This window comes from Coturnix japonica, chromosome 4 (assembly GCF_001577835.2).
Source record: "Coturnix japonica isolate 7356 chromosome 4, Coturnix japonica 2.1, whole genome shotgun sequence".
In the NCBI taxonomy this organism is placed as follows: domain Eukaryota; kingdom Metazoa; phylum Chordata; class Aves; order Galliformes; family Phasianidae; genus Coturnix; species Coturnix japonica.
The window spans coordinates 25614291-25641995 of NC_029519.1; the positions used below are offsets into that span (position 1 = coordinate 25614291).

General features: G+C 45.5%; 1 protein-coding gene across 3 annotated transcripts; it reads right to left on the minus strand.

Annotated features, from left to right (window-relative positions):
• Positions 1 to 550: 550 nt before the first annotated feature.
• ELF2 (E74 like ETS transcription factor 2) lies at positions 551 to 27547 on the minus strand. 3 transcript variants are annotated; one of them, XM_015861031.2, is made up of 9 exons: positions 27454 to 27547; positions 22278 to 22473; positions 21137 to 21302; positions 10678 to 10791; positions 9578 to 9751; positions 7827 to 7913; positions 3398 to 3590; positions 2643 to 2996; positions 551 to 2273 (listed from the first exon to the last, which is right to left on the minus strand). In XM_015861031.2, the coding sequence occupies exons 2-9, from the start codon at positions 22347 to 22349 to the stop codon at positions 1643 to 1645; spliced, it is 1791 nt and encodes a 596-aa protein (XP_015716517.1). In that variant the 5' UTR covers positions 22350 to 22473; positions 27454 to 27547; the 3' UTR covers positions 551 to 1642. The 3 variants fall into 3 exon arrangements, with proteins under 3 accessions (XP_015716517.1, XP_015716519.1, XP_015716518.1); XM_015861033.2 differs by lacking the exon at positions 21137 to 21302; XM_015861032.2 differs by lacking the exons at positions 21137 to 21302; positions 22278 to 22473; positions 27454 to 27547 and adding an exon at positions 14521 to 14660.
• Between the last annotated feature and the right edge of the window lie 158 nt (positions 27548 to 27705).

The following is a 27705-nucleotide window of genomic DNA, read 5'->3' on the forward strand; positions in this document are numbered from 1 at the left end:
CAGTCAGAGAGATCAGTACACTCAAGTAGTGAAGTCTGCTCACTTCCCCCTTTATTCTGTGCAGTGCAGCCTTAGAAAATGAAGGAATTGCTGGAGCAACAGTGAGTTGTCCACAGAGCTTTAGAAGATACTGGTTCTCAGAGTCATTTAAGCAAACCCTGTTTTCTTTGCTTTGCAGCAAATGAGAGTGCACAGAAAGTTATTGGCTGGAGGGCAGCACTATCCTAGCTACTCAAGTTACTCCACTCCAGTACTTGTCCAATTAGCCACAATGGAAGAACACTGAGTATGCTGACCATGCTAAAACAGCTTAGAAAATGAGACCCCTGTTAGAAGTCAACTACTGCAGGCTTCTCAAATACTTCGACGAAACTTATTTCAGTGCACTGTGTAGGAGAGCTGTCAGCCACGTGGAATAACAGAGTGCTGGGGAGCTCTGAGTTTCCACACAACCCCAGCTCTGTGAGGCTGAATGCCCGGCCTATGTCAAATAAGCAGAAAAAGGACCAAATTGCTGAAAGGAAAAAGTTCAAAACAGAAAGCAGACAAAACAAATTTCATTTCTATATTTCAGTAAAACCTACTTGAATACACTTTGAAACAAGAGTACAACAAAATAGAATATACTTCAAATGTTGAATATACAAACTATTATAGTTCATTCTGAACACTGGTACTTCCCTCTTAACTTCAACTAAAAAAAAAAACAAAACAAAATTTACAGGTTTAGAACTACCTGACAAAAGCTCATGCTGGGTGTGACCTTTCAAGTGACAGAGTAGAGCTGAAACTGAAATGTATGCACAGATGTCAAGGCTAAGTGAGAGACACAGGCATGTTACAGCAAAAGGCCGGAGGCCTGCTGCTATTTTGTCCACAATTAAGAAATTCAGACAGACTTTACCTACCATACAAAATATGTTACATGTAATTCTATAACAATACTGTGCTAGGTACAAGATTTTTTAAAAAATTTGTTTTAATAAAAAAGCTTTAAACAAACAAGCCGTTAGCTTATTTCGAGAAAGATAACTGAAAATCAGTCTAAGGCTTTCATTTTAAATCTGCTTAAGCTATGATACAAAAATCCCTCTAGGTCTCCGTCTTCTTTTAGAAGCTCTTCAATCTCCTTTATTTCACATTCTACAATACCTAGTAGCAGAGGTTTTCACTTAGCACCAGTTGAGTACTGTGGGCACACAGTAGTGATTGCTGGTATGCATATAAAATTCCATCAGCTTTGCCATTTCTAGAAATGAAACTTTCCTCTCCCCCAGAAACCAAAACCAAGGCAAACCTCTCACACAAATCAGTTTTAGTGTTCAGGTCTTAGTGTGCTGTGACAGCGTAGTGAACTGTTTGGTCCCTTTTCAGTCTCTCTATCGTTCCTTCTCCATAGGTTCAGCTGTCTCCTGACTGGAAGAGGCCGTTTCTGTCAGCATAGCAATGTGGTTCCATTCCCACTGAAACACGGGAAAATATTTCATTTTCTCCCCACTGAGTCTCCAATATAACGCATGTTTTTTTACACTTCCAAACTCGCCTTTTTGACGTGGTGATCGCCTCCATTTCCCTCCCCAATTATGTCAGTTTAAGCAAAACAGTAACAGTCTCTAAGTCCACACTGGAAGCAACCTGTTCTTCACTTCTCACACGCTACGATTCCTTCTGATTTCATTGTTACAGGAAGCGCGATAGCTGAGGGCGTACTAACTACTACTACGTGGGTTACAGTCTTGCTCCCATCTGCCATCTTCTCTTCCTGTAAGAGCTGCAGCGTTTTCATTTCACGTTCTTGTGTCGCAGCCGCTGTGTCTGATTTAACTTCTGGGCTTTTTATTACTGCACTAATAACCCTGGGGGCAGTCTGGCCGGACGCCTGCTGTGCAGGCACCGATAGTCTCATCACTGGTGTCCCATGAGCTATAGACACCGGGGTTAGTGCTCGAACAGCTAATGGGGTTCCAACGATGTTGATGCTCCCCGACCCAGTCAGGCCTGGTTTTGTTTGTACCTGACACTGTGTCAGCTGCGTGGCGGGGATTGTAATGATTTTGGCAGGCTGCATGGTGATTTTGTCTCCATTCTCGGCAGCGGTTGGCATCACAGTAGGGATTGTCTGGATTACTACCTTTGGAGTCGTTGCCGTTGTTGGACTTGTGTTGGTAATTAACGGCGACCCTGCAGCATTTACTGACTGTACTGCCACAGTAGAAATTTTCTGTCCCAGGGAGGTCATTACAACAGGCACTTGCATTGCCACACGTACAGTCCTGCAAAATACAAACGTTGTGTATTTAAACCGATGGAGCTGAAAACAGGTCTACGTAAATCCCAAATCTGCAGATTTCTAACTGGTTCTTTAAAAACAATGACAAAAACCTCCTGTCCATCTCAAAACAGGTGTTCGTAGATTGAGCAGCATCCATCTCTACGTAACTTTAAAATATGCTTGAAGGCAAGCATGCTGATGGGCAGCTCTGTCTCATAAACCACACTTTCACAGTATTCTATCACATTACACAGCTGCTTATACATTAGAGAAGACTTCCAACATGTAAAGTAATAAAGACAGCATCCCAACCAAAAAACTGCTTGTCATTCATTGGTGAAAAAGAAGCCTAAGCCACATCAATACAAACCTGGGAGTTGACGACACTGGGACAGTAGTAGTGGTTGTTGAGGGGCGAGATGATGATATATCGTGTGCTGCTGAGCCAATATTCACCACTCTGGTGACTGCTTTTTCTGTTCTGGTACAGCTTAATTGAGACAAGTTTTTCCCTCCACGTGCAGAGGTTGCTGCTTTCAAGAGGTTTTCTGCAGATAAAGACACTCTCTCCAATGACTTTTCATCCGTAGGCATTGACAAATCTTCACTGCAGGGTTCGCTTTTGTCATCATCGATGACGACTATATTTTTTGGCATCTCCTTAAACTGATAAACAAGCCTCTGTCCCTCAACTTTGGCAAGGATTCCTCTTTGATAGTAGTATCTGCAAGAGAAGTACAGTAAAGTAGTAACTGATACAGATTTTAAAGAAAACTCATTCTGTGCTAGCAAGAAAATTTAACATAACCACAGCCAAAAATAAAACGTAAGAAGGTATGGCAAGAAGCTGGCAGACCATGCTGCCAGAGCATCTCAAATATCTAGCTTAAAAAAAATCTGACCTTTTAAACACAAATCTCTGAAGGTAAATTGCAAATTAACTGGTAATATGAAAAGCAACAAGAACTGCAAAACTGCTGCTTTTTCATCAGCCAAGTCAGCAAAAGGGCAGAAGCTTTTAACACCTCAGAACCTGTACTATTTTTATAGTGTTCAATTTAGACTAGAGGATTTTAAGAGTCGTTTATAAAACTGCAGTAGGAATTCAGCAGCTTAAGATTTTACCTCAGAGCTCTTCCCATGGTCTCATAGTTCATGTCAGGTTTGTTTTTGTGTTTTCCCCATAGTTTGGAGACAGCTTTCGAGTCCACAAGCTTAAAGATTCCCTTCTCTCGCTGAGTCCACTTAATATAACGAGGACAAGTATTTTTGTCCTGGAGAAGGTCCAGAAGAAACTCCCATAAGTACGTTGTATTTCCTACAATCAGAAAGCATTTGAACATTAGAAATCCGCTTTCAAGGACAGCAGAAAATTCTCCATATATAGCTAACTCCAAATGACCTAAATTACAGGCAAAGGCTACGCAGAGGATGGTATGTAATGTAACCTGCAAGCATTCATTCATTCTGTTTAGCAAAGCCTTCATAAATGTTTACATTCTGAAAGGAGCTAATCCTGGTGATCTGCTGTGTAGCACAGGAGCCTCGTTGATTCCACATTCTCAGTTCTTGAGAAGTAAAAAGAAGTATAGGAGGGTGTTCCAAGTCACTACAACCTACTGCTCAGAGACAGACTACGCACATTTTAGTAAATGCTCCAATAAACACCAAGTACTGAATCAAGTAAAATCAAAACTCAGCTTCCACTGCATTTCAGAGCGATCTGTATGAGAAAAAGAGTCAAGAAGGGTACTTCAGAATCCCGGAATCATCCTGGATAACCTTAATGCTGTATCTTAGGGAAGTGAAGGATAATTCTGACAAAATAAACTCTTGCAGCTTTTTATATCATTCTTCTCATTTCATTTATCAAGTCAGAAGAATCTTCCCTAACTTATTAATCTCAGCATGGTGTTTGCCAGATGCTAAGTGTTTTAAGTCCTCATAATTGCACATAACGTATGTTCCCATTTCCAACAGACTTCTACAAGAGAAAAAATATTAACTTGCAGTGTATCCCTTGAAATTGATCCTGTTTTTTTGTTTTCCTCATAGCTCCTTAGAAACAGAATTCCTGGGTTCACCAACAAATCCTATAGAGGTCTGCAAGAGCAGAAATGGAAGTGACCTTCAAGAGAAATCATTCCTGAAAGTGCCTTATTTTTTCTGCTGGAACAAAGCTGCTGACTCAACACTTTTTCCTTTTTTCTTCAAACTCTTAATGTCCTGAATAATGTTTTACCACATGAGGGCTGTGGAATAGTTACATTACTCAGAGGATGTCTACTGTACCAGTAAGTTCCAGCAATACTAGAGGCATGCTGCTTTGCCAACTATGTTTACATTTAGCACAAAAGCTAACTTTATAAATGTTTAACAGAACTTTGAACTATTTTTAATCCTCTCTCCCTAGAAAGCTATCCTTTCCTAATACTATGAATCCAAACCTATGGACTTCTGAGGGAGAAAAAGACTTGACTATAAAATGTATTATCTGAGCAGATTTACATTCATGCTGCTCTTATCCAAAATCCATTACGAGAGACATAAACACACATTACATCTTGACAGTGAGACAGGAGCATTCTTCAGTAGTATGTAGTACTCATCTCCATGCCTGGAAGGTCCAAGGATCGTCAATATACCTTAAGAACACACTGTGTCCAACACAATTATTACCTACCTTACATTCAGTATAGAGCAATTTGGCACAGTCAAATACTTATTTTCTGACTAGCTGGCCAGTACAACTGTCTGTTATTTAATCACAGAATCATAGGATAACCAACGTTAAAGAAGACCTCTAAGACCATCTACCTATCACCAATATTTCTCACTAATCCCTGTCCCTCAGTACTACCTGTAAATTTTTCTTGAACACCTCCAAGGTCAGTGACTCCAACACCTCCCGGGCAGCCCATTCCAGCAGAGTTTTTTCAGAGTTTTTTCCTAACTTCCAACCTGAATTTCTTCTGGTGCAATTTGAGGCCATTCCCCCTCATCCTATATTAGTGACAAGGGAAAAGAGGCCAACCCGACCTCACCACAACCTCCCTTCGGGCAGCTGTAGAGAGCTATAAGGTCTCCCCTGAGCCTTCTCTTATCCAGACTGAACAATCCCAGTTCCCTCAGCCACTCCCTTTAAGACTTGTGCTCCAGACCCCTCATCAGCATCACTGCCCTTCTCTGGACACTTTCCAAGGCCTCAGTATCTTTCCTGTAGTAAGGGACCCAAACCTGAACACCGTACTTGAGGTGCAGCCTCACCAGGGCTGAGTACAAGGGTACAGTCACCTCCCAGCTCCTATTGGCAACACTCTCTCTGATACAAGCCAGGATGCTGTTGGCCTTCTTGGTCGCCTGGGCACACTGCTGGATCATGTCCAGCCTATTGTCAAACAACTCCTCCAGGTCCGTTTCTTCTGTACGTTGTTCAGGTCACTCTGCCCCAAGCCTGTAGGACTGCCTGGGGTTGTTGTGGCCAAAGTGAAGGACCTGGCACTTGGTCTTGTTGAACTTCAACCCTCTGGACTCAGCCCAGCACTCCAGCCTGTCCAGATCCTTCTGTAGGACCTTCCTAACCCCAGGCAGATCAGCACTTCCTGTCAACTTGGTGTCATCTGCAAACTTACTGAGGGTGCACTCAATGCCCTTACCCAGGTCATCAATAAAGATACTGAACAGCATCGGGCCCAGTACCAACCCCTGGGGAACGCCACTCAAGGTGTCAGCCATAGTCTCAAAATAAAAGGACTAATGGCCAGAAAGCATGTGAATGATACAAGGCACTGCGTGCATCAACAAACTGTCACATTCGTACCAGCACCTGTACAGAAACCGTCAAGGCCAGTTCTGCTCCCTCCAGCTGAAGGAAAAAATCTGCTGCAGCTTTATGCTATCTGCCTACACTTTAAAAAGAGCACTTAAGTAAAGCAAAAATGAAATAAGGGAAGAAAAGCCAGATATAAACTGTCAATCTTCTACGTGAGGACAAATACTAGTACTTTCATCCCAATTAAAAACAAAAGCATCTTCAGTTCCCTCGATTTAACAAACTCAAGCTCATTATCTACAGTTGCTTTACTTTGTACTGCGTCCAGAATGCACAAAGGAAGAAGTACCTACATGGAAAACAAGCCACCCCTTCCCAACTGTGTACAACCAGCTGTTCTCCTCCTCCGTGACTCTGCTGACAGCACTCAGCTCTAGCAATAATTCCTGTTTTTCCAGAAACATGCTACATGTAAAACAGCCTGCACACAGCAAATTATTTTTTGAAAGAAAGAGCAAAAAACATTAAGCCAGTAACAAAATTTTCTTTGAAGGACTTGAAGTGAACCTTCATGAAGAAAGAAAATGTCCTTTATGCCAGCTGTGGACTGAGATACCTTGTGAGAACAACAAACATAAGCATATCATAAGCACCCATAGAAACTGGGGGAAAAAAAAAAGGAGTAGTAACATCCCACGCTTCATAAAGCAGTTAAGGGAGAAATCACTGATAGAGACACAAACACAGCCTCCTTTCTCCAAATCATTTCTGCAGCAATTAGGGCAGATTACAAATGCTCTCCAGACATCAGAAAGCAAAAACCAAAGGCACCAGCAGTGACTGATGCATAGCAACTTAATTATTTTCTGCACCAGCTTCCATGAGCAGGCATCCATTCTTCCTTAGCCTGTTCACAAACACGACTCAGGAGCTGTCCCGAGATAAGGAATGACGTAAATAGCAGAGATTCTGCTTTCAAACAAATCCTGAAATAACAGCTCTTGTGCTGATAACTGCATGGTCTTTCAGCTGGTACGCTGCTACTGACAGTCACTCAAATGCTATTTCTCCTAGCTGTAGGACAACCTCCTTACAACTCTTTGTAAAGTTAGCTGGGAACAAGATCCACATTCTGCACCCACAGGCAGGGCTAGGAGCTGATACGCCGTACTGCAGTTCAACAGTAACCTGTGAGTGGGAGCTGTGAGTCTGCCTGACATCTAGGGGAAAAGCTGGGACTTGCAAACTAAGAAAGGACTCTTCATCATGAGGAACAATAAGAAGAATGACTCTTCTGCACAAAAGTTCCCGCTCAAGCAGCAGAGAAACATACCATCGTTTGTTTTTACCCTTAATCCAATTTGCATCTATTAGTCAAGCAACACATTCCCACTGAAGTTTGTAAATCAATTAAGGAAACACACTTCCAACCCTCACCATTACAAATGCCCATAAGCTGCTTCTACTTGCGAGTAAGTCCTACAGCAAGAGCTTAACAAATGATGTGCCTAGCAACAAGTTAGCACACACCACAGAAGACAGTGTGAGGCAATAAATGCAAAGCAAATGAAAATGTACAGGTCTATTAATGGCAGAGTGCATCAAAGGGCACTCAGAGGAGTTAGGCACATCCTTGTACTACATCTTGCATCAACAAATGCAAAGACATCAAATAAAGTTGAGACCAAATGAAGTCAGTGCAAGTTCACCCACCAAAGTTTTCAAGATCTTAGCTTTACCTATGACAGACATGATCTTAGATTTAACAATGTGAAATTATACCTTTGCCTTCTCTAGGTTTCTTCCTTATCCCTAGGTCTGGAGATCCATCTGAAATAGTCGATTGTTGGCTCTTGGGTTTACGGCCAGCTGCACACAAAACAAGCAGGAAAAAAGAGTATTAAAAAAAAGTATTAATCATACGCAGAACAGCAGCATTTTATAGTTTGATTTTGCTGAAAGAAGCAGTTTGTGCCTTTTTTTAATGCTATTTCTTTGCTTCAAGTATGGATAAATTAACATACTTAGATTACAACTATAGCACATCATTTATATAAGGCATCATTTGTCCGCTTATTTCATAGGCAGATTTAATCTCATTTCAGATGAGTAACCGGCAGGTGAAGTACGCACACCACATATATGAAGTAAACTCATTGTGTTTGCATTCCCTTAGTCACATGCCTCTTTCATTCTGGAACCTACCACACTTCTGTCTGCTTTGTTTTCAATATTCTAGCACACGTGCCCATCAAAGCATTAGTTTTCCACCAAAACTCTACAGCTGAAATCATAAAGTCCCACTTCCACTCCACACCTGCCCACTAAATCTACAGGCAGTGTGCAGCCCCTGGGATGCAGGTCCCAGGGTGGTACCAAAGCTTCCCTGCCCCCACAGCCCCCTGCTGTGTTCCCATGTCAGGGAAATCCTCACCCTTTTACACACCAGTGACCTTTCCATCGAGGTAAACTGGCCCAAGCAGGGAAGAGGATCATAACCTAGAGCAGCAAACTATAAACAACCCTCGCTTCTACCGTCACTTTGATGAAAGCAGCAGTAAGCACCTCTCTTTCCTCAGAAACAACAGCATTATCTTCTGCTGATGAACAATACTCTTCAATAAATGCTGAATTCAACTAGCATTAATTATGATGATCGAAGTTAACATTCTGTTGCTGTATCTGAATGACCTTACACGCTTTCAATTTTCTGAGAGTAGCCCTGTATCATAGTCTGCCTGGTAATGACTATTCAGACAGTGAAAAAAAATAAAGAAATGGTTTTAACCCAACATACAGCTATAACAAAGCACTGTCATTATTTTCCTGCCTATGTCATTTAAGGTAGTTATGAGCACGTGACTACATCAACTCTCAGACTTGTAGACCTCAGCTGTATACGGCTTTATCCTGACACTGCAGTTTTTTCTCCCCTAAACTAGAAGCAACTCTGCATACGTATGTCTGGAAGCTCTAATAAAGCGCTCCTATGGTTAAGTGAATTACACACATGCATGTAAGGAAACTGCTAGACCAGACACATACCAACCATTCAGAGCCATCTCATTTGGTAGCTGAACCCTTAGACCTAGTCCACTGTTCCTATTAGTGCCTCCTTCAAGACACACCAATCAGACAAACAAGATACCTCTCTCACCAGAAACACATTGTACTGATTCTGTAAATCAATTTTTGCTCTTGTAAGCTAGTAACTTTCCTACTGTTCCATTTGAAGACTCCTTCAAGTCCTTTCTGAATCCTTCTTTACCCTTCCACCACTCTGCAGACTTTACTTAACAAGGCAAAGAAAGAAATCCTTTTCCTTAACAGCTGGTGAAACACACTCTCACTACTTTTAGTTGTTGTCACAGGCCTGTTCTCTAAGAACTGACCTTTCAGACTTGAACCCATTGATTACAAGAGCAGAGAAATCAGCTAATCTAACCTAGCTGCATCCACATCAATTGCACCATCTGTAGCCATCTGTATAAGAAATAAACACTCAAGTAGCTGCTATGAGGAGCCACACATACCTTTTTTCTTCTTCATTCGTTCGTGGATATCAGGGGATGTTAGAACAGGAGATGAATCCATTGGTTCAGATTCATCTGCTGGCACCTCTACCACAGTTTCCGCGATCACATCAGGCCTCATGGCTGCATGGATGAATTCTGGGGTTGACACACAAGGAGGGACCAGAACTTCCACTACAAGAGGAAAAGAAGGAAAAAAGTGTGTTACGGGGTTTCTACTTGACTATTCCAACCTCTCTTACATGACATTGTTTTAAACAAGGCACATGCAAAAATGTTGCAAGATTCAATTCCAACGAACTGCCATGAAGAAAATCAGTCCACTCCCCAGAACATGCATACCTGCAATCACTGTTAGGCATAACATAATTCTATCAAAGCAATGCTGTTTTAATTTAAGCTCAACTTTGAATTCAATTTTAACTGAAGAAAATTAAGTGCTCAATCTTTGATCCTTAGTTAATTATGGACCAAGAGACTGGACTGGCTTCCATCCCAAATTCCATTTCCTACTTTATAGCTTTTGGGTTCCAGTCCAACCACAATTTCATCCAATATATATTAAGTAACTTCAGAAAGAAGATAAAGGAGTCATCAACACTGACTTTTGGGTTTTTAAACTGGTAGCAATTAACGACAATCTGTATTCAGATGTTCTTTCCAAAACAGAAGAACAAATGACAATCATTTTCCCTTAAAGTAACTATCCTGGCAAAGCAAAATGTCAGGTTCATAGCATCACTGAACAACTTTAGTAGGATGAGTTGCCTGAGACCACCTGGCCCAACCTCTGCTCAAGCGCGGAGGCCATGAGCAGGGTGACCATAATGTTCAAGTTAGTTATTGAGGATCTCCAAGGATGAGACTCCACAATCTCTCTGGGCAACCTGTGTCAGTGCTCCATCACCAGGACGATCAAGAAGCATTTCCTTACATTTAGATGGAAAAGTCCACTTTAAATATGTAGCTATTCAAGGATGTGCACCCAACATTTCTCAGGTAAATGATACTACCTGTAAGTATGCTTCTTACAGGATGGTTGTTTTACTGGTTAGTGGAAAGAAAAACTGCTGACAGAGCAGAAATCATAGCTGACATACCAGGACTCCTGGCATTTCTCAGGCAGGTAGGAGACTCCATATGAAGCAAGGCCTCCGCAGCTTCAATTGTCTTATCTGTGCAGTGTACATTGCTTCCATGAACTGATGCTTCCACTGCAGAAGAATAGAAGTGTCATGAGACCAGGTTAGTCATACAAGTCATAGAATCATGGCATGGTTTGGGCTGGAAGAGACCTTTAAGACCATCTAGTTCCAAGCCCCCTGCCATAGGCAGGGACACCTCCCTCTAGACTAGGTTGCCTATAACCCCATCTAGCCTGGCCTTGGACACCTCCAGGCTCAAGTCCATACGTATCGCTGTACAACAGTGCTATTCAATCTTAAACACAAAGATCAAGAAGCTGTCCGGTGTCTTCACACCTTTACACTTTGCTGCCAATAGAAATGTTTAAGGAAGGCATGAGACAAGCAGCCAACAAGAACCAACACTATCAATTCTGAGATTTCTGGCTGGCAGCCAAGCTCCCTGTTTCTATTAGGAGTTCAAAAGCTCACAGGAACAGACTTGGGGGGTTTCTCTTCTGCTTCCTATTTAAGCCAAATAAACCGGACCGTAATGAAGATGGTTGTAAAATGACACAGGAGAGAGAAGCAAACCCAACTCCAGTCATGATCCCATTGAAATATAAACATCACTTCTCTTCAGATTTTCAGTCTATTTAGATAAAGCATATATATAAATACAAAATTAATTTGCCAAACAGTGATATCTTGTTTCCTAATGCTGAAAACATCAGCAAGCTGGGCTTAACAGGCCTAGTTGATAATGAGAAAACAACAGGACCACAATGCATTCAAATACAAGGAGGTGCTTTCGCTTAAGCAACAGCTGAGGGATTAGGATAAAAAAAAACTCCTTTTTCAAGTTCTGAAAGCTCATGAATGATAAGCAGTGAAATAAAGCTAATATAAAGTAACTCCAGGAGAACACACTTGAACTTGGATACAAGGCAGACCATCAGGACCCAGAGCAACACCAAAAAGAAGGGAACCCCATGCATTCTGGATGCCAGCTTGTGTGCTGCTGTGGTGCTGCTGTGTGGGCAGCTATGCAGGGCCCCAGGCAGCACAGCCACCTGCCCCATGTCACCGCAGCACAAGGTGCCGGCTCCTGCAGCTCAGCTCACCATTTAAGGCAATGTGTCTCTCTGGGTGCCCAGTGCAGCAGCCAGGCTATCTTTAGCAGCAGCGAGGTCACCTGTCGGCAGCCCCTGCCATCCGAGGGGCACTCAGTGAGCATTCTCCACGAGAGCCCTGAGGCACCTATCCTGTTACTGAGAACGTCTGAGCAAAAGGTGATGGCTGCATGGTAGAAAGCACGAAAATACCGTTGCTGCTACTTCTGCCTCAGGAAACCCTACAGAAACAGATTAGTGCAGGAACACGTGGGGAGAAGCTAGCAAATCGGAGTTTAAAAGGACTAGCAGCAAGCAAGCAAGCACAGATGTTAACAACACCTGGAAAACAAAACTTCTAGCAGAATGCAACACCGCACTAAGCCAACGTAGCTGCCTCTAAGCGTTTTGCCACAGCCCTGCCCAGATGCTATTTAGGGGGCTTTATCTCCTGCAGCAGTAGGTGCCTGATAAGGCTGGCATTCCAGCACAATGCAACAACAAAAGCTTACCCTGAGGGCACAAAGAACAGTGCCAAAGGACAGGAGAACGGTGCCAAAGGACAGGCTGTTACCTGCTACATCCCACTTCCCGACAGCCCTTCCCAGAGACCATCCCCTGCCCCTGGGCAGCTGTACTCACAAGAGCGGCCCTGCAGGCAACATTCCACAGTGAGCATTTCCCCTTCCCAAGGGAAGTCTCAACCACAAAGAAGGAGGTGATTGGCACATCTGGGACAAGGGCAACAAGGTCATTCAGGCGCCTCTCTGCACCTTTCCAACACCATGCCAACCTGAGCAGGGGCAAAGGCAGGGAGAGAGGAGAGCCAGCCCGAGCCCTTGGGAGCTACAAGGCACCTGTCAGATGTAGTGGGTAACCCTACTGCGCTGAACACACTGGGAAAAGCATCAGTCCACAGCTCAGTGCCAATTTTAAATAAAAGCTCTTTTGGTCACTCTCTAAAATGTCCTATTAACAGATGACAGCAAGGGCAAGCACTGAGGGACAGGCTCACTAAGAGAGTGGAACGTGTAGAAGGCAGAGCCATCAGCCCAGCTCCCCCTGTACCACAACACTGCGAGTGCTCCTCATAAGAGGTGGGGGGAGAACTGCACCCAGAGGAGCAGCAGTGCTCACCTGAACACAAAATGTAGCCAAGAGACACTACCATGGGAAATCATGGAGGATCCTCACCATGCAGCATCCCTGCAACTCCCAGAGCTCATGCTAACATGGGCACACTGCAGCAGCCTGTCTGCTCATTCACAGCTGTGGGACACCACATTTGGAGAAGAAAACACCACATTTGAAGAAAAAATCTGTTTATAAAATAATGTGTGTTCCTACCAGAAAAGAAAGCAGCTCTTCTTTTTCACGTGGGAAAAGAGAACAGGCCCAGCTGATGACCATCTCCAATGCTGACCGAACACCTCCCAGCCCCACTCTCCATTCCCAAATGCTGTGCGCATCCAGGGTTCCCAGCTGCTGCTGCAAAAAGCCAAGCTTGGTTGGTAAGTGAGCCCAACAGGGCTGCAGCTGAGCTTCGCAGCAAGAAGTAGCAAAATGCACCTTTGGGAACAGTGTAGCCAAAACAGGAGTGAGCACAGGAATGAAGGCACAGGAAGAGCTGGACCGTAGTTTCTAAAACAGAGCTTTGTGAGGCTGTGGTGCAGCAACCTCCCTTCACCTGCACAAGGTCACCACAGAGCTGCAGCCCCAGGCTTACAACGGCTTATCCGTTAATGCTGCCGGGCACCGGCACGAAGCTGCAATGAGGGGTTCCCAATTCCAAGCACGGATGGTGGGCAGAACCAGCCCTGTGGGCATTAAAACACCTCGCAGGAGTTCGCCGGGTTCACCTGACAGCATTTAAAGGAGCACAGCGAACAGCAGCGCTGTCAGGCCAGTACTGAGAGCAACGTTAACTGCCAGCCGCACACCAATCCTTCTGTGCCTGCCTGGAGAAGTTGGAGCTGGCCGCAAACAGGAACAATCTGGGCTGAGCTTTCCCGTTACGGCCCACATCTCAGCACCGCATGGCAGCACCACATCTCAGTACCGCATGGCAGTACCACATCTCAGCACCACATCTCAGTGCGGCATCTCGGCGCCCGTGGGGCACAGGCCGAGGCCTCATTGCAGGAGCCGCCCGGCGGTGCCGGCCACGTGCGCCCGGCGCAGCGACGCCGCCACTTCCGTGTTTACACCCCGCGCCCTCCGCGTCCTCTCGCGCCCCTCCAACCCGCGTCGCTCCGCCGCTCCGCCGCCCGCCACGCGCCCATTGGCGGCACCCGCGCCCCGCCCCGCCGCCCTCCATTGGGCGCGCTCCGGCCGCCGCCTCCCCCTCGATCCCCCCCGTTCCGAAGCGGGGGGCGCGGGGCCGCTTCCGCCGCGCCGCTCGGGGGGGATGGGGACCGCGGCCGCCCCGCACCGCGCCGCACACGTGGGCCGCGCGCCGAGTTTAAAAGGGCACCGGGACGGGAACGGGAGCGCGGCGCCGCGCGGCGCGTTCGGGCCCGTCGGCGCGGCGTGGCGGGAGGCGGGCGGACGGCGGCCCGCGAGCTTCCTGGTTGCCGCCGCAGCCCCCCCCGCGCGCTCGGCGGAGCCCCTGAGCCGGGCAGGTGCCGCCCGTGCCACCCGCTTCCCGCCCGTTTCCCGCCCGCCCGCGGCGCGCCGCGCTGCCCGGCCCCGTCCCGGCGCGTCTTACCGGCGCGGATGAGGAGGTCGAGCTGGTTGGTGGGCCCCTCGTGCAGGGAGGTCGCCATGTTGCCGCTCCCGCCGCGGCTCGGCGCTGCCCGCCGGGCGCACGGGGCGGGAGCTGCGGGTCGCTGGCTCGGGGCGGGCGGCGGGCGGGAGGCAGCGCCGGGCCGGGGCCGGGCGGGCGGCGCGGGCACCGCGGCGGCGCTTCCTGCGGGGCGGCGCACGCGATCCTTCCGCCGCCGGCCCCAGACAGGAAGTGCCGCGCCGGCACTCGCCGCCGCCGCAGCGCGGGGCCGCCCGCGGGCGGGGGGAAAGCGCCGGGGCCCCGCCGGCCGCCCGCCTCCAGCCCGCAGCGGGGCGGCGCCGCTCGCACCGCGGGGACGGACGGACGGACGGACGGACAAACGCCCCGCGCCGGGTGCCGCCACGCCGCCCCGACCGCGTGCAGAGACCGCACGGGAACAACCGCGGCCGTGCGTCTCCCACCCTCCCTCGATGACGCAGGGGCCGAGCGGCCGCTTTGTGCGCTGAGTTCACACCGGCCGCGGCTACAGGCGGCCGCCTCCCGTCCCGTTGTAGCATCCCTGCGAGCTACGCGAGAAGCACGAATCGGCGCTCGGAATAAAGCCCCGCAACCGCTACGTTCAGCACCTCACATTCTTCTAAGGGCCCCGTACTCCTTCCGCCGCCCTCGCGGCGTTATAGGAGTGCGATTTCACGCCCGTATTTCGCTACACACACAGCGGCAGGGCGCTCGGTTCAGCCTCCGCACGGCGGAGCGGCGGCGGCGCAGCGCACGCTCCTCCCGGCAGCGCGTTCCCGCTGGGGGACCCCGCCGCGTTCTCCAGCAGCGGCGCTGCCCGCGGGGCCAGGCCCAAGGACACGGAAAGACACGGCGAGGGCACCGAGCCCTGCCCAGCCAGCCCGCCCGGAGGAGGGAACGAGCTTTTCCCCTGCGCTTCCTTGTGTTTAAACCGCGTGGTTTGCGGTATTTTATGCTGAGCGCTAATTGATTTGTCACGCTAATCTAATCTCACTATTTCTGCGGGGAGAAAAGAGAACCCACAGTCGATCGGGGTAAAAAAAACAAGCGTGTGCTTTTTAATCTCTTTTAAAGCCTACAGCGGGCTAACAACAGGGCTGCGAGAGCACTCTGTAAAATGATGGGAGGCCCAAAGAGAAAAGAAATAGTTACACTGTGCAATAGGACCACGTTCCTCCATTGCTGATAGATAAATGAAGAAATAAAACGCAGGTTTCTGCAAACCTGTTAGGATACACCGTGTATTACTGCAATGAGTTCACACAAGCTCAGCTGGCAAGGCAGCCAGGCCTCCTCCAGGTAGACTCTCACCTTATCATGTGCTACAAGCAATGACTGCCAGAAATAAGAAGAGAAACCCAACTGTGTTCCATCATTCAGGAAAGCCCACACTGAAAATAAGGCTAATGACACATATGAATTACCATTCAATACATTCACAAGTGAGTTCAAGAGCATTTGTAGCAGATGCACACCTCCAACCCTGTGCACTTTAGAGTCTTTGGCAGAGAAGGCCAGCAACCATGGAATTGCCGGCTCTTACTATTGCATTGCAACCCTCTGTTGTAAAGAAACAGATTTCAGAAACACGAAAGAGGGTGCAGCAGTCTCCTTCATCAGCCTATTACCATAATAATTAGCATCCATTGTGGATTCTATTAGAGAAAACTGCAGAAATAAAGGCAAGCTAAACACAACCTGCCCCTCAAAGAAGCTGGGAGATACTAAGAAGGGTGGCTGGGCTGTGCTAAGGTCATCTGACTATACCATATCAGGTTGGGTAGACCTAGGCACCTAGCGCTCACTATTCATGTGGCAGTTAGTGATCCCACATAGTAAATAGGATACTGCAGGCAAATAGAAAGGAGTCACTCGAAATAACAGAAGTCTCAATACCAACGTGAGTTCTTGTGAATGTGGAACAAGACAGACAGGTATGTCCCAAAGGATACAGTTATATAATAATTATAATGACATTATTCCTTATGAGTCTGTCACCATATTTTCAATCAATAACTACCACTATCTTACACCAAAATCATCTTGGCATGAGCGTATGACATACTGCATTCTGATTTCAAGACACAAAGTTGCTCAGCTTCCATCAGTAAAATGCATTGGCTGACTCTTTGATCAACAGTCTACAATTCCTTACTCCAAACTGGAACTAGACTTAGAAGTTTAAAAGAGCATGCGAGTCTGAATGTCCCATTCTAGCAAGTCATTCAATCAGCCTCACATTTACCATAGAAAATAACAATTATGACTGAAAAGCATACATTAAATTAGGCTTTATAACAAGAAAAAAAACTTAGCATTGCTGTGTTTTTGCTTTGAGCACTGAAAGCAGCAAGAAAGAAACCTGAAATCTAGAAAGAACTGAATACCACAACCGGGCCGTTACTGCTACAGGAAAACATCAACCACAGAGCACCTGCACCTGCTCTTTCCATTAATATCTCAGAAAAGGAAATGCCAGCAAAAATGACCCAAATTTTAAGTTGCAGCTGAATTTTGCATCTGAATTAGAAGCGTCACTGAAAACAGATAGGTGTGTCTGTAGCAGGAATGCTCCAAGAGCTACACAAAGTAGCACATGAAACTCATTTTGTTTCATCCTTGCTGATATTTCAGCTAGCAAAAATGCAATGGATTTCTTGGCAAGGTGAGAACTCACACCAGTGTAGTAGCAACGTGATGCAAGAAGAGAAATTAACTGGCATTCTAAACCCATGGATGTGTTAGAGACATTTAATCCTTGTGGTAGAGCAAGTATTCCACACTTAATTCAAAGCTTCGTGGTTGATTTTTTTTCTTTTATCTGGCTAATGGGCATCATCTCAGCTTTTTGATGAAGACGGCACCAACTTAAGCTGAGAGTTTAATGCAGTTCATAGAACATCCAGACTCTGGTTTCTAATCAGCACAGCCTTCCACAGCAAAGTGCTGTCCACTTAGAATAATTCCAATCAAGCTGTCAGGTAAGGAGACAAAGACCAACCACCACAATATGTCAATGCTACTGCAACATCCACCGGATGTCTACTTGTCTTTTGGAAGAAGCAACGTCATCAAACCACATCTGGACAGAATGAAGGATACTTTGCTATCTTTACCCCCAGTGTAATTTCAGCTTGCACCAAAGGAGGACTTCTGATCACATTTAAAGAAATGTGGCTAAAAGACATGGCATCATCCACACACAAGAACAGCAGATCACGTCTGTGGTACTTTCAGATCTGCATGTAGAGTAAACCCAAACATTAGATTATCTCATTAACTAGCATACACATCCACGTTAGGGGTTGTGTATCATGGCAGACAACTATCAAGCCTTCATTTCAGAGAGGCTGTTCCTTTAGGGATGGCAGCTTATGCTGTTACATAAACTACACGGGTTTTGCTGTGAAGGGCTAATCACTGTAAGGATGGATAAGTACTCAGGAAGTGGAAGCAAACAAAATCTAGATATTATAAACCAATTGTTAAGAAGGCTTATGATACAAACACTTTGACTGTTCCAATAAACAACTCTGTTCCCAGTAGCCTGAAGGGATTACTCCTAAGAGTGACATCATGCACAGGAAAATGAATTTAAATAGTATTTTAATGTAAGGCTTACACTTTCCCTTTAAAACATCAGGAAGGCTTTTGACTTCCACTGAGAATGTCATATATGGGCATTCGAAAAGATTAAAATCCTTGCCTTTCATTTTCCCTAGGTAACTCTTTTAATCAAGCTTTTTCCCCCATTCCTAGCACACAGGCAGCTTTTTATTTCCTGGAATGGGACAGAAAAACAGAACTTGAACCAGCTGGTGTTTCTTGTTTCACATGGAAACCTTGTTAGTCTTTACTTTTATAGCTCATGGATTAATTTTTATAGTTAATTGATTAATTATGATTAATGATCCTTGAGTAATGAATCAAGATAGGTTAGTGGGAGACTGGAAAGTGTCCAAAAGGAGAATATATATATATATATATATATATGCATACTCCCCTCAAATTAAATAAAAAATCATCAGCACTCATAGAATCACGGAACCGGTTAAGTTGGAAGGAGCCCTTTAAAGGTCCAATTAGCATCATCTAGTCCAACTCCCCTGCAATTAACAGGGACACCTTCAGCTAGCTCAGGTAGCTCAGAGCTCAGTCCAGCCTGACTTAGTCTGTCTCCAAGGACAGGACTTCCACTGCATCTCTGGGCAACCAGTTCCAGTGCCTCACCACCCTCATTGTAAATGACTTTTTCATCATATCCAACATAAATCTACCCTCTTTAAGTATGAAGCCATTTCCCCTTGCCCTATCACCACCACAGATCATGATAAAGAGTCTGTCCTTCTTTCTTGTAGCTCCCCCTTAGATACTGAAAGGCTGCTACCCAGTCAGCTCAGAGCCTATAGATAACCATACCTTAGAAAAAGGCCTTTGACACAGCCCCCCACAACATCCTTCTCTCAAAGTTGGAAGGATATGGATTTTATGGGTGGACTGTTTGATGGACAAATAACCATGTCAGCCACCCTGTCATGTTGAGCACAAAGGACACTTAGCATTCATATGTGATCTTGACTTGTTTATCTGTTTTAGTCTGCTTTCTCATTAACACCTACGATAGCATCTTTCACCACATCTGCAACACCCAGATACTTCCTACCAAAGGCTTTTAACGATGAAAATGGAAATAGAACACACTCCAATTTACATTCCTGCAGCCCACTGCTTGTAATAGAATGTTACCCAAGTAAATGCTTCCCAGGGCCTTTATACTTCCTTCCCTTCTGAACATATTCAATATACTTCTGAACAGCAGCTAAAAAGAAAGAATCCTAGAGAACTACTATGAGTTTTTAATTGGCATTTCCACCAATTTGCTGAGACCAGAAAATACTACTTAAAGACATAGAGAGCTCACTTGCAATAGCTCCTTATTCTAAGATTGCTGCACTGTTCGTCATTAAGCTATCAAAATCTTACTCACAAAAAACAGGATGCCTAATGTTCAAAAAGCAACCCTTCTTAATTCAGAAGGTATCAAAATATGAGTGCTTAAAAGCTTTCAGCTACAGGTTTAATTCATAAAAGTCAGTTTCTTGGGAAGAGCACCCTCACCTCCCACTTACCTCCATCTTAAAAGCTTTGTCACTGTAGTGAAAAATAACTTCTAAAAAAGGCACATTTCATACCTTTCCTTTACATTAATGTAACTTATAATTAGTGTATTTAATTCAAACCCCATTTTATTGAACTGGAAGTATTCCAAGATCTGAACAATTAGTTCATACAACTTTCCTACAAAGTTGATGCATGTGATTTTGGATGCAGTGCCATGAGAGATTAACATTCCAATTCCAGAAATGTATGAGCAATTGCATCTACTGTTTAGGGAGAAACTGGAATTTAAACCTACTTTGTCTGATGGAAATACACACATTTACTGTGCTACTAAGCTAAGCAACTGTGAGACGCGTCAGCCAGCTGTGTTTTACCTATGTGACACCATGAATCCAGATTCTAAGTTAAGCAGCCCAAAGGTATGTATATAAGCTAGCCATGTTCCACTCAAAGGGCTTAGTACAGATTGCCCAGGAGAGTCTTTCCTCCCTTTGGTTGCAGTTCCCTGTCCCAGCACTGAGCCATATCGACATGCTAATCCTAGCAAAATATAAAATATTTTGGTTTTATTGTTTCTCTGCTACTTGTTCTTGCAAAATTAGCACTGGGAAATGTTTTTCAAAGTTTGTCAAGTACGAGTAGCACAAGAAAGCAGATGGGGCAGGTGGCAGCCACTGCAGCACAGCAGCAGCCTGACAAGCAGATGTCACTAGGCTCTCGTAGGAGCACAACCTTCATTTCTTCAGACAGTTCAAACAGCCAGTGATCCTCCTCAGAAAGTTTAGAGCTCATGAGCATGTGCTTTGCAGAAAGGTTTAGAGATACGTGTACCTTTCTGTGAAAAGGTCAGGTGCTTTAATGCCCCAGCTCTACTCCTTTCTTCATTTGTAACTTATTTTACCATATAGCTTGAATTAATTTCAGGCTTTTTGCCCATAACAGGACAGTCCAGTTCCATTCCCCTCAGCCATGCACTCCTGCCACTAAACCAGCAATAAAACTGCTCTCAGATGAAAAAGCAAGGAAGCAACTACCCTACAGTTATTTGGCTCAGACACACTGTAGAACTAAATTCTAACCAGGATCTTGGCTCAGCTGATTTTTAAGAACTCCAGATTAAGTTGTCTAGTTAACCACCAGCATAAATAGGTAACAAACGCACAAATGAAGATTACCCTACTTATGAGGGCACACACTGCTAGAATACAGCATCCTAAACCTGAGGGGACACCTTTACCTGTCAAATCCCAGTCCTGCTGCTGCTGAAGTTATTAAGTACAATTAACTTCAGTGCTAATAGATCTGATCCTAGGTCAGGATCTCAACTCTGAGTAAACGTAAAGCATTCTTTGGGGACTTCTAAAAGTAAGAAATTCTACTTAAAAGAAAAAAAGGAAAAAGAAAAAAAAGAAAAGAAAAAAAAAGAAAGAAAAGAAAGAAAAGAAAAAATAAATTCTACCTGTTTCCACAGTTTCAGTCTCAATTTCTTGTTCCTCTGCTACATCTTGCATCAGATAAGTCTCGTCATCATAAACCAGGACCTGAGCAGCATAACCCTGTTCTAGTCTGGCACTAGGAACTGGCTCCACAATCACAGCTGGGAATTCAGAGACTGGCTCATTTTCCTATAGAAAGGAAAACAAAAACAAAAACAAAAAACAAAAAAACCCTCTAAATACTGCACTGTTGAACTCTAAATCAGTGTTTTCCTCTTATGCTTTTATGTATTTTTTGAATAATTTTAACCATTCTGAAGATATTCAAATGAAATTTTCTTCTAAAGGAATAGATTTAAAAAAACAAAGTAGAGCTTATTGCTCACCCAAGGGATCCTCCTGAATCTCAAAGGTCTTTTTTACTGACTCTAAGCACTTAAAAGTTATCTGATGCTTTAAATCTTAAGGTATTGGAAAAGACCGAGCTTTTAAGTTACTCAGCTTTATGAAGTGTTTCTCCCCCCTCTGTTCCATATGAAATGTAATCAAGTCTTTGTGCATATACTGCAACATACCTTTGTATGACCTACATCATACAAACATTCGTGTTTTGGATTAAGTATGCAAGCTACCATAAAAGAACTAGCTAATCCGATACCCACATGCCTACCTTTCTTTGTTTAAGGATCAAAATATCTGTGACAGTATATTTAATCTTCTCAAGTGTTGCAGGAGTGGAACCCTGCTAGCTACAGTATTTACTGCAACCTACAGGACAGTAGAATGCTTTTGTTGTTTGATTTGTTTTTTTCCTTTTAACAATGCAAAATACAAGGAAATACAATGTTTGAAAAAGGTCCTTCTACTATTTTGCTCACCTGACCCTACTTTAACTCACACCTGAGAACTCTAAATTAAAGAGATGCTTAATATCTAATTTCATTATGGAAGCTCGGTCTATAATTGTACTGCAGACTTCGAAGCTTCCTACTTCCACTTCTCTGCAATAATAAAACTATCTAGTAAGAGATCCTTGAGAAGTGGTCTGCTCTGTAAACACTCTCTAGTCCACTTCATATACAAGTTTACATCAGCTTTTCCCTTCAAATTAGGATAGAAAGATAGAAAGTGTGTTAGTAAATAGATTCTACTTATTTGTCTAACCTCGTGATTTTTCATTCCATTGCTGTCGAACTCCAGGCCAGGGCCTCCAGTGTCAATCACTGCTGATGTCATGGTGCATTCCCTGAAGAGGCTTTGGGAGCTGCTATCTATCCCAAAGATTATAATGCTGATAGGCTGAGGTTATCAAAGGCTTACATTCCCAATCCACTTCTGTTAAACAGCTAGGCGAGGGTGGCTGAAACACAAAATAATTTCAAGTTAATTGCACAGTTGATATTCAAAAGACTTTCACCATTTAAGAAAGTTACTGCATGCTGCATCTCTGCATCAAGAAAGGGCACCAGAGAACATGAGAGAAAGATTGTGCTGACCTTGGTAAAGCTAACAGTGAATACTGCCATACAGAAAAGATGGAGCTTACTTGTCAGGCTGTCAGACTGACTTTGAGCAGAAAGATAATAAATAACAACCATGAATTTCTCCCGGATGTGAAACATCAACAAAGTTACGGAGGTACAGATACATACATGCAATTTGAGCCAGCACTTTGTAGAGCTACTGTTTCTCTATTAAGTTAGGATACATTTTTTGTTTTGTTTTTTTTTTTTTTTGGTTTTGGTTTTTTTTTTTTAAGGACACTTTCTCTTTTCTATTGATTCCACTGCCATCTCATAAAGCTATAGATTCATTATAACACTTTCAACCATACTGCCTTTGTACAGCATTCCACATGTTACATACACCCCATCAATATACACCTGCTTTCTCAACTATGGTTATCTTTAAAATTAAAGAGTACTATAGCAGCACCACTTTTGCCTTTTTCTAGGGGAAATTGTCAAGAGTCTGAAAAAGATAGTTTCACTTCATAGCACTCTCAGTTGGATCAATCACAGACTCGTTGAGCTTACACAACCTCTACCTTCTTCAGTCTCTTCTGACTAGACTGAGGAGCAGAGCTTTGTTTCTAACAACTGCTGTATATTTATTGTAAGTGTTCCCACTTATCTCCTGTTTTTTCCAAGAGGCAGATAAACCCTTGGCTGTGAGGAGCAGTTTACTACTGCAAGATTCAGCCTAAGAAGTTTAGCTTCTTAGCTGTACAGGAGGAAGCACATATTCCACATAGTCAGACATAAGAAGCTGATCTGGTATCAATTACCTTTGCAACTAACTCTGCTGAGATCAATGCATTAGAGCAGGTTGGGTAGGGCCCTGGGCAACCTGGTGTAGTACCAGGTTTAGAGGACAAAGGCCCTGCCTGTGGCAGGGGGTTGGAACTTGATGATCCTTGGGGTGCCTTCCAACCCATATTCTTATAGGCTATGATTCTATGATTGTAATACAACTCCAAAGACCAACATAGACAAAAACACCCAAACAAAAGGAAAAAACAACCAGGAAACAGACTTTTCTACTTTTCCATGTACATCCACATTAGAAATACTGCCAAGCACAATCATAACCCAAAAGAGGGATCCAACAAATGGAAAATGTATTTCAGTATGGAAGCGCAGGCTCCAACTAATTCCAAACCCCAACATTATTCCTGCAATTGCAGGAATAACGCATCGATACAAAAGCAGAGGGAGCTTCAGGCAGCACCTTTGCATAGCCTAAGTATATCACAAAGCTAAACTGGTCCTCATGCTGTAGAGCAACGCAAGTAAATACTCGTATACTAGACCAGGAGTCCTGTACAGTCACATTGAATCCATGATAATCTCACACAGGTGGCTAAACAGCTGCCACACTGCAGCAAGAGAGAACACTTCATGTGGTACACTAGATCAGGTTATGTCCAGGAAATAGATAAATAAATAAAAAGAAAGCAGAAAGAAAGAAATGTATTTCTTTGCCTCCTAGGGTAGAAGAAGCTTAGATGACTTCTGCACTGATTTGTCTCTAAGTGAATAAACATGTACCTAAAGAAGCAAAGTTAGGGGTCATGTAAGAATACATGTGCTCTTTGATCATCCTCACTTTCCAATTACAGCAAACATCTCTAATGAATAAAACTCTCAAAGCGAAAATACATGGAAGAATCATTAGGATGCTACACCTTTGCATTCACTATAAGGTGGTATATTTACTCAGATAACACAAAACAGTCCAGGAAAGGAATCAACAGTCTCTGGAAATCAGGACTCCAACTTTACACAGAGACTCTTCCTATTCAGTAACTTACTCAACGACCTGGCAGGGTGGAAAAAGAGATCAGCCCACCAACCCAGCTGCACTGCAGCCTGGTTTAGCAGTGCTCAGACAGAACAACACACATCCTGGTAGGCTCATGGTGTGCACACAATAGATTCCTGCAGACACATCTCTTGCTGAAGGAAGCAGCCAAGCATTTGTTCTCCACCCTGCCGCTGAGCAGCACACCCATGGGGACACCCTTCTGCCTCCACCTTGAATCTAATATGACTCTAGGCTTGCTCCCCATCAAGTCCCTTACAATAAGGAAAAGGGCTTTGCTGCATCATATCTAAGTCTTTTTATACATAACCTGTGGGAAAACAGAAAGAAATCTAGCTGCTCTCACCCTCAGAAACTAGAATTGCAAAATGGCCTGTGCTACATACCCAAGCACCTCCCCACAACAAATCCACTCCTATGATGCTTTCAGCAACTACCAGACAAGGTTTAAAACATTGCATGCCACAGCTGTGCTGAGCACGTAACAGCCATCCAAAACCAAAAACCTCAAGTCAATCCCTCAGTGCACAACTGCTCTCCAGTTAACAGTGAAGCAAGCACAGAGCTCAAAAGAATTAGAACATTAAAGTAGATGAGCTGGCATGACAAAGATGGCGTAGCACATCACCTCTCCTACACCAGGCTGGGCTCTAAACAAAACTCTGAGCACAGATCTGTGAGTTGGTTCAGTTTTATTTCAATTGTAAGCAACCAAAAGAAAAAGAGAACTCGGTGCTTGAAAAAAGCTGCACACACTTGTACCCACACAGAAAACAAGAAAAACACCCGGAACGCTGGGTAGCACTGATGGGAGGCAGCTGCTCCTGCAGCACTCAGAAAATGTGTAAGAGCCCTTGGAACAATGTCTCCCTTTTATTCAGTTGGCATCCAAAACCCCAAGGATAGATTTATGCGGATACCTACATAGATACAGCCGCAGGAGCAGGACCGCGGCCAGCAGCACTATCACATACCAGTGTTTTCAAGCAGGCCTTCCTTTGCTTCGGTCAGAATTGCTAAAGAAGTCGGCTTGAATGCAGAATCAGTTATGCACACAGAAATGCAGCAGCTGAGATCACTGCCGAATCCCACTAACTGCAACAAGGCTCCTGAGGGGTACAACAGCCGCTTTCACCCTGAGACCTACAGACTTCAAGAATGCTGTTCAAAAGACAAAACAAAACACATTCTGCCGACTGAAAGTTCTTTCCAAGACACTTTCCCTGACAGGAGAAATTGTGAGCTCACTGTGTTTCCTTGGAACACGGAACAAGTCTAAAATCAGAGAAGCTTCTGCAAAAGCAGGAAAAAACAACTTCTCTGTAGCTAAAGAATCACAAGGTCGGCTCGAAAAGCTGACGTGGGTCAATCTTTGCATTTCAGGAGAACAAAACAGACAGTCTGAGCTAGTTATATCACCTTATAAACTACAACAAAGGATACAGAGAAAGAACTCAGACAGGAGAGTGGTCCTGTCCTGCCACAACACGTGTCCAAGTATCAGAGATCCCATCTCGCAGGGCAGTCGCTCCACTGCTGGATGCATAGGAATTATTACACTGGATCCAGTTAACAGCATACCAACCCAGTAAGGAACTCAACTTCCATATCTATTGAACGAGAAATCTGACCATCCAAAGTTTGTTCTGGAAGCTCAGTAGCTAAAGCTGATGAGTCCCGGGACATGCGAGTTCATCATGTCATAAAAACCACTGGTACTCTGCAGAAAGCTTTGTGACTTCAGCACTCCTCTTCTGGAGCCTCCTATGTTTTACCCTATGAGCAGACTCCCTTTCCACTGGTCCCGAAACCTCATCCCTCACCTCCCTGCTTGGTACCAGACCTCCTCTCCCTGTCGTGCCAATTGTTGGCCCTTAACATCCGTTTCTACTGCCCAGCAGGCCAGAGTTCAGGAAAAATTATTCATCGCTTTACATAATAAAAGAGAAGGGATCAACGCAAAGAAAAAAGTTAAGGATGCGGGTTTAAAAACAAACCAGCACAACAGCAGAGGAAGTGGGCATGCACACAACAGGATCCATTTACAAAGGATGTTCTAAGGGCCGAAGAGATAAGAACATTCAAGTCAAGAAGTTATGGAGATAGAGTCCCTCACCAGCCTAAGTGACCGCGGAGCACAAGGATGCACAGCCTCACGCTGTGGGGCTTTCAGAGGCTGGCATTGCTGGAACCTCAGAACAGAGCCCCGCTCCCAGAACCTTTCTGAAATAACTGATAGCAACGGAGATAGGCGGAGTGCGGAGAACCCTGGCTCAGACCCACGGCACGTGGACCTGCAGCCTTGTATTTCACTTCCTCAGGATCCGGGAAGCAACGGTTCACGCAAACAACCACAGATCCAGACCTCTCTGTTCTTCGACACCCGATAAAACAGGCAGCTTTACCAAAGCCCCATACGGAGCTTTCAACGTACACTAACACATCGCTATAAAGCTTTCTCCAACACGCCAGCGTTCGCACCGCTTCAGTCCAAAGTTAGGACACAAAACGCAGTCCCCGTTCCCCCACCTTTTAGGTCACAAACAGCAGAGCCGCTCAGACGCCCTATAACCAGCAGCCCGCTCCTGGCAGCGCCGAGGATTCCCCCGGCGCAGCGCGTGGGCTGGTGCCGGAGCGGCCGAGGGCTGATGCACGCACACGGCTCCGGGCGCCCCGCACTCGAAGCACGAGCAGGACGGCGGGCACCCCGCCCCGGGCCGGGGAAAGGGGGGGCGGCCGGCCGGGATCCGCTCGGCCAGCACGCATGACAGCGAGCGACAGAGCGGCCGGCGCCGGGCTGCCATCTTCCCCGCGCCCCGTGTAAACAAGGGCTGCCCCGCCGCCCCGCAGGCCGCGCCGACGCTGACAGGCGCCGGGAGCCGCCCGCAGAGCGGGCACTGGAAACCGAAAGCGCCGCAGAGAACGGGCGCGGCGCACCGCCCGGGCTATCGCCGCCGACCCCCTGCCCTCGAGCGGCCGCCTGTCACCGCCCCGCGAACCGGCGCCACGCTCTTACCGTGCCCGCGGCGTCGAGGCCGCCTCCTTCGCTCGCCTGGGACGGCGGCGGGCGGGGCCGGGCGCCGCCCGTGCACGGCGGAGGCCGCCCCGCGGCGGCGGCGACCAGGGCGGGCGGGGCGGCTGCCGCGGCTCAACCTGCCCGGCCCCCCCGCGCCGCCTCTGCACATGCTCGAGCCGCACGGCGGGGAGCTGCGGGCATGCGCGGCCGCTCGGACCCTGCGCAGGCGCCCGCAGGAGCCGTTGCCCCGCT

Excerpts from the sequence above, each read along its gene's own strand:
- ELF2 (XM_015861031.2), bottom strand. The coding sequence starts at position 22,349 with ATGACATCAGCAGTGATTGACACTGGAGGCCCTGGCCTGGAGTTCGAC. Across the intron at positions 10,792-21,136 it reads GACTGAAACTGTGGAAACAG|TGGAAGCATCAGTTCATGGA; the intron begins GTAGAATTTATT and ends ATTCTTCTGCAG. Across the intron at positions 2,274-2,642 it reads CCAGTGTCGTCAACTCCCAG|GACTGTACGTGTGGCAATGC; the intron begins GTTTGTATTGAT and ends TGTATTTTGCAG.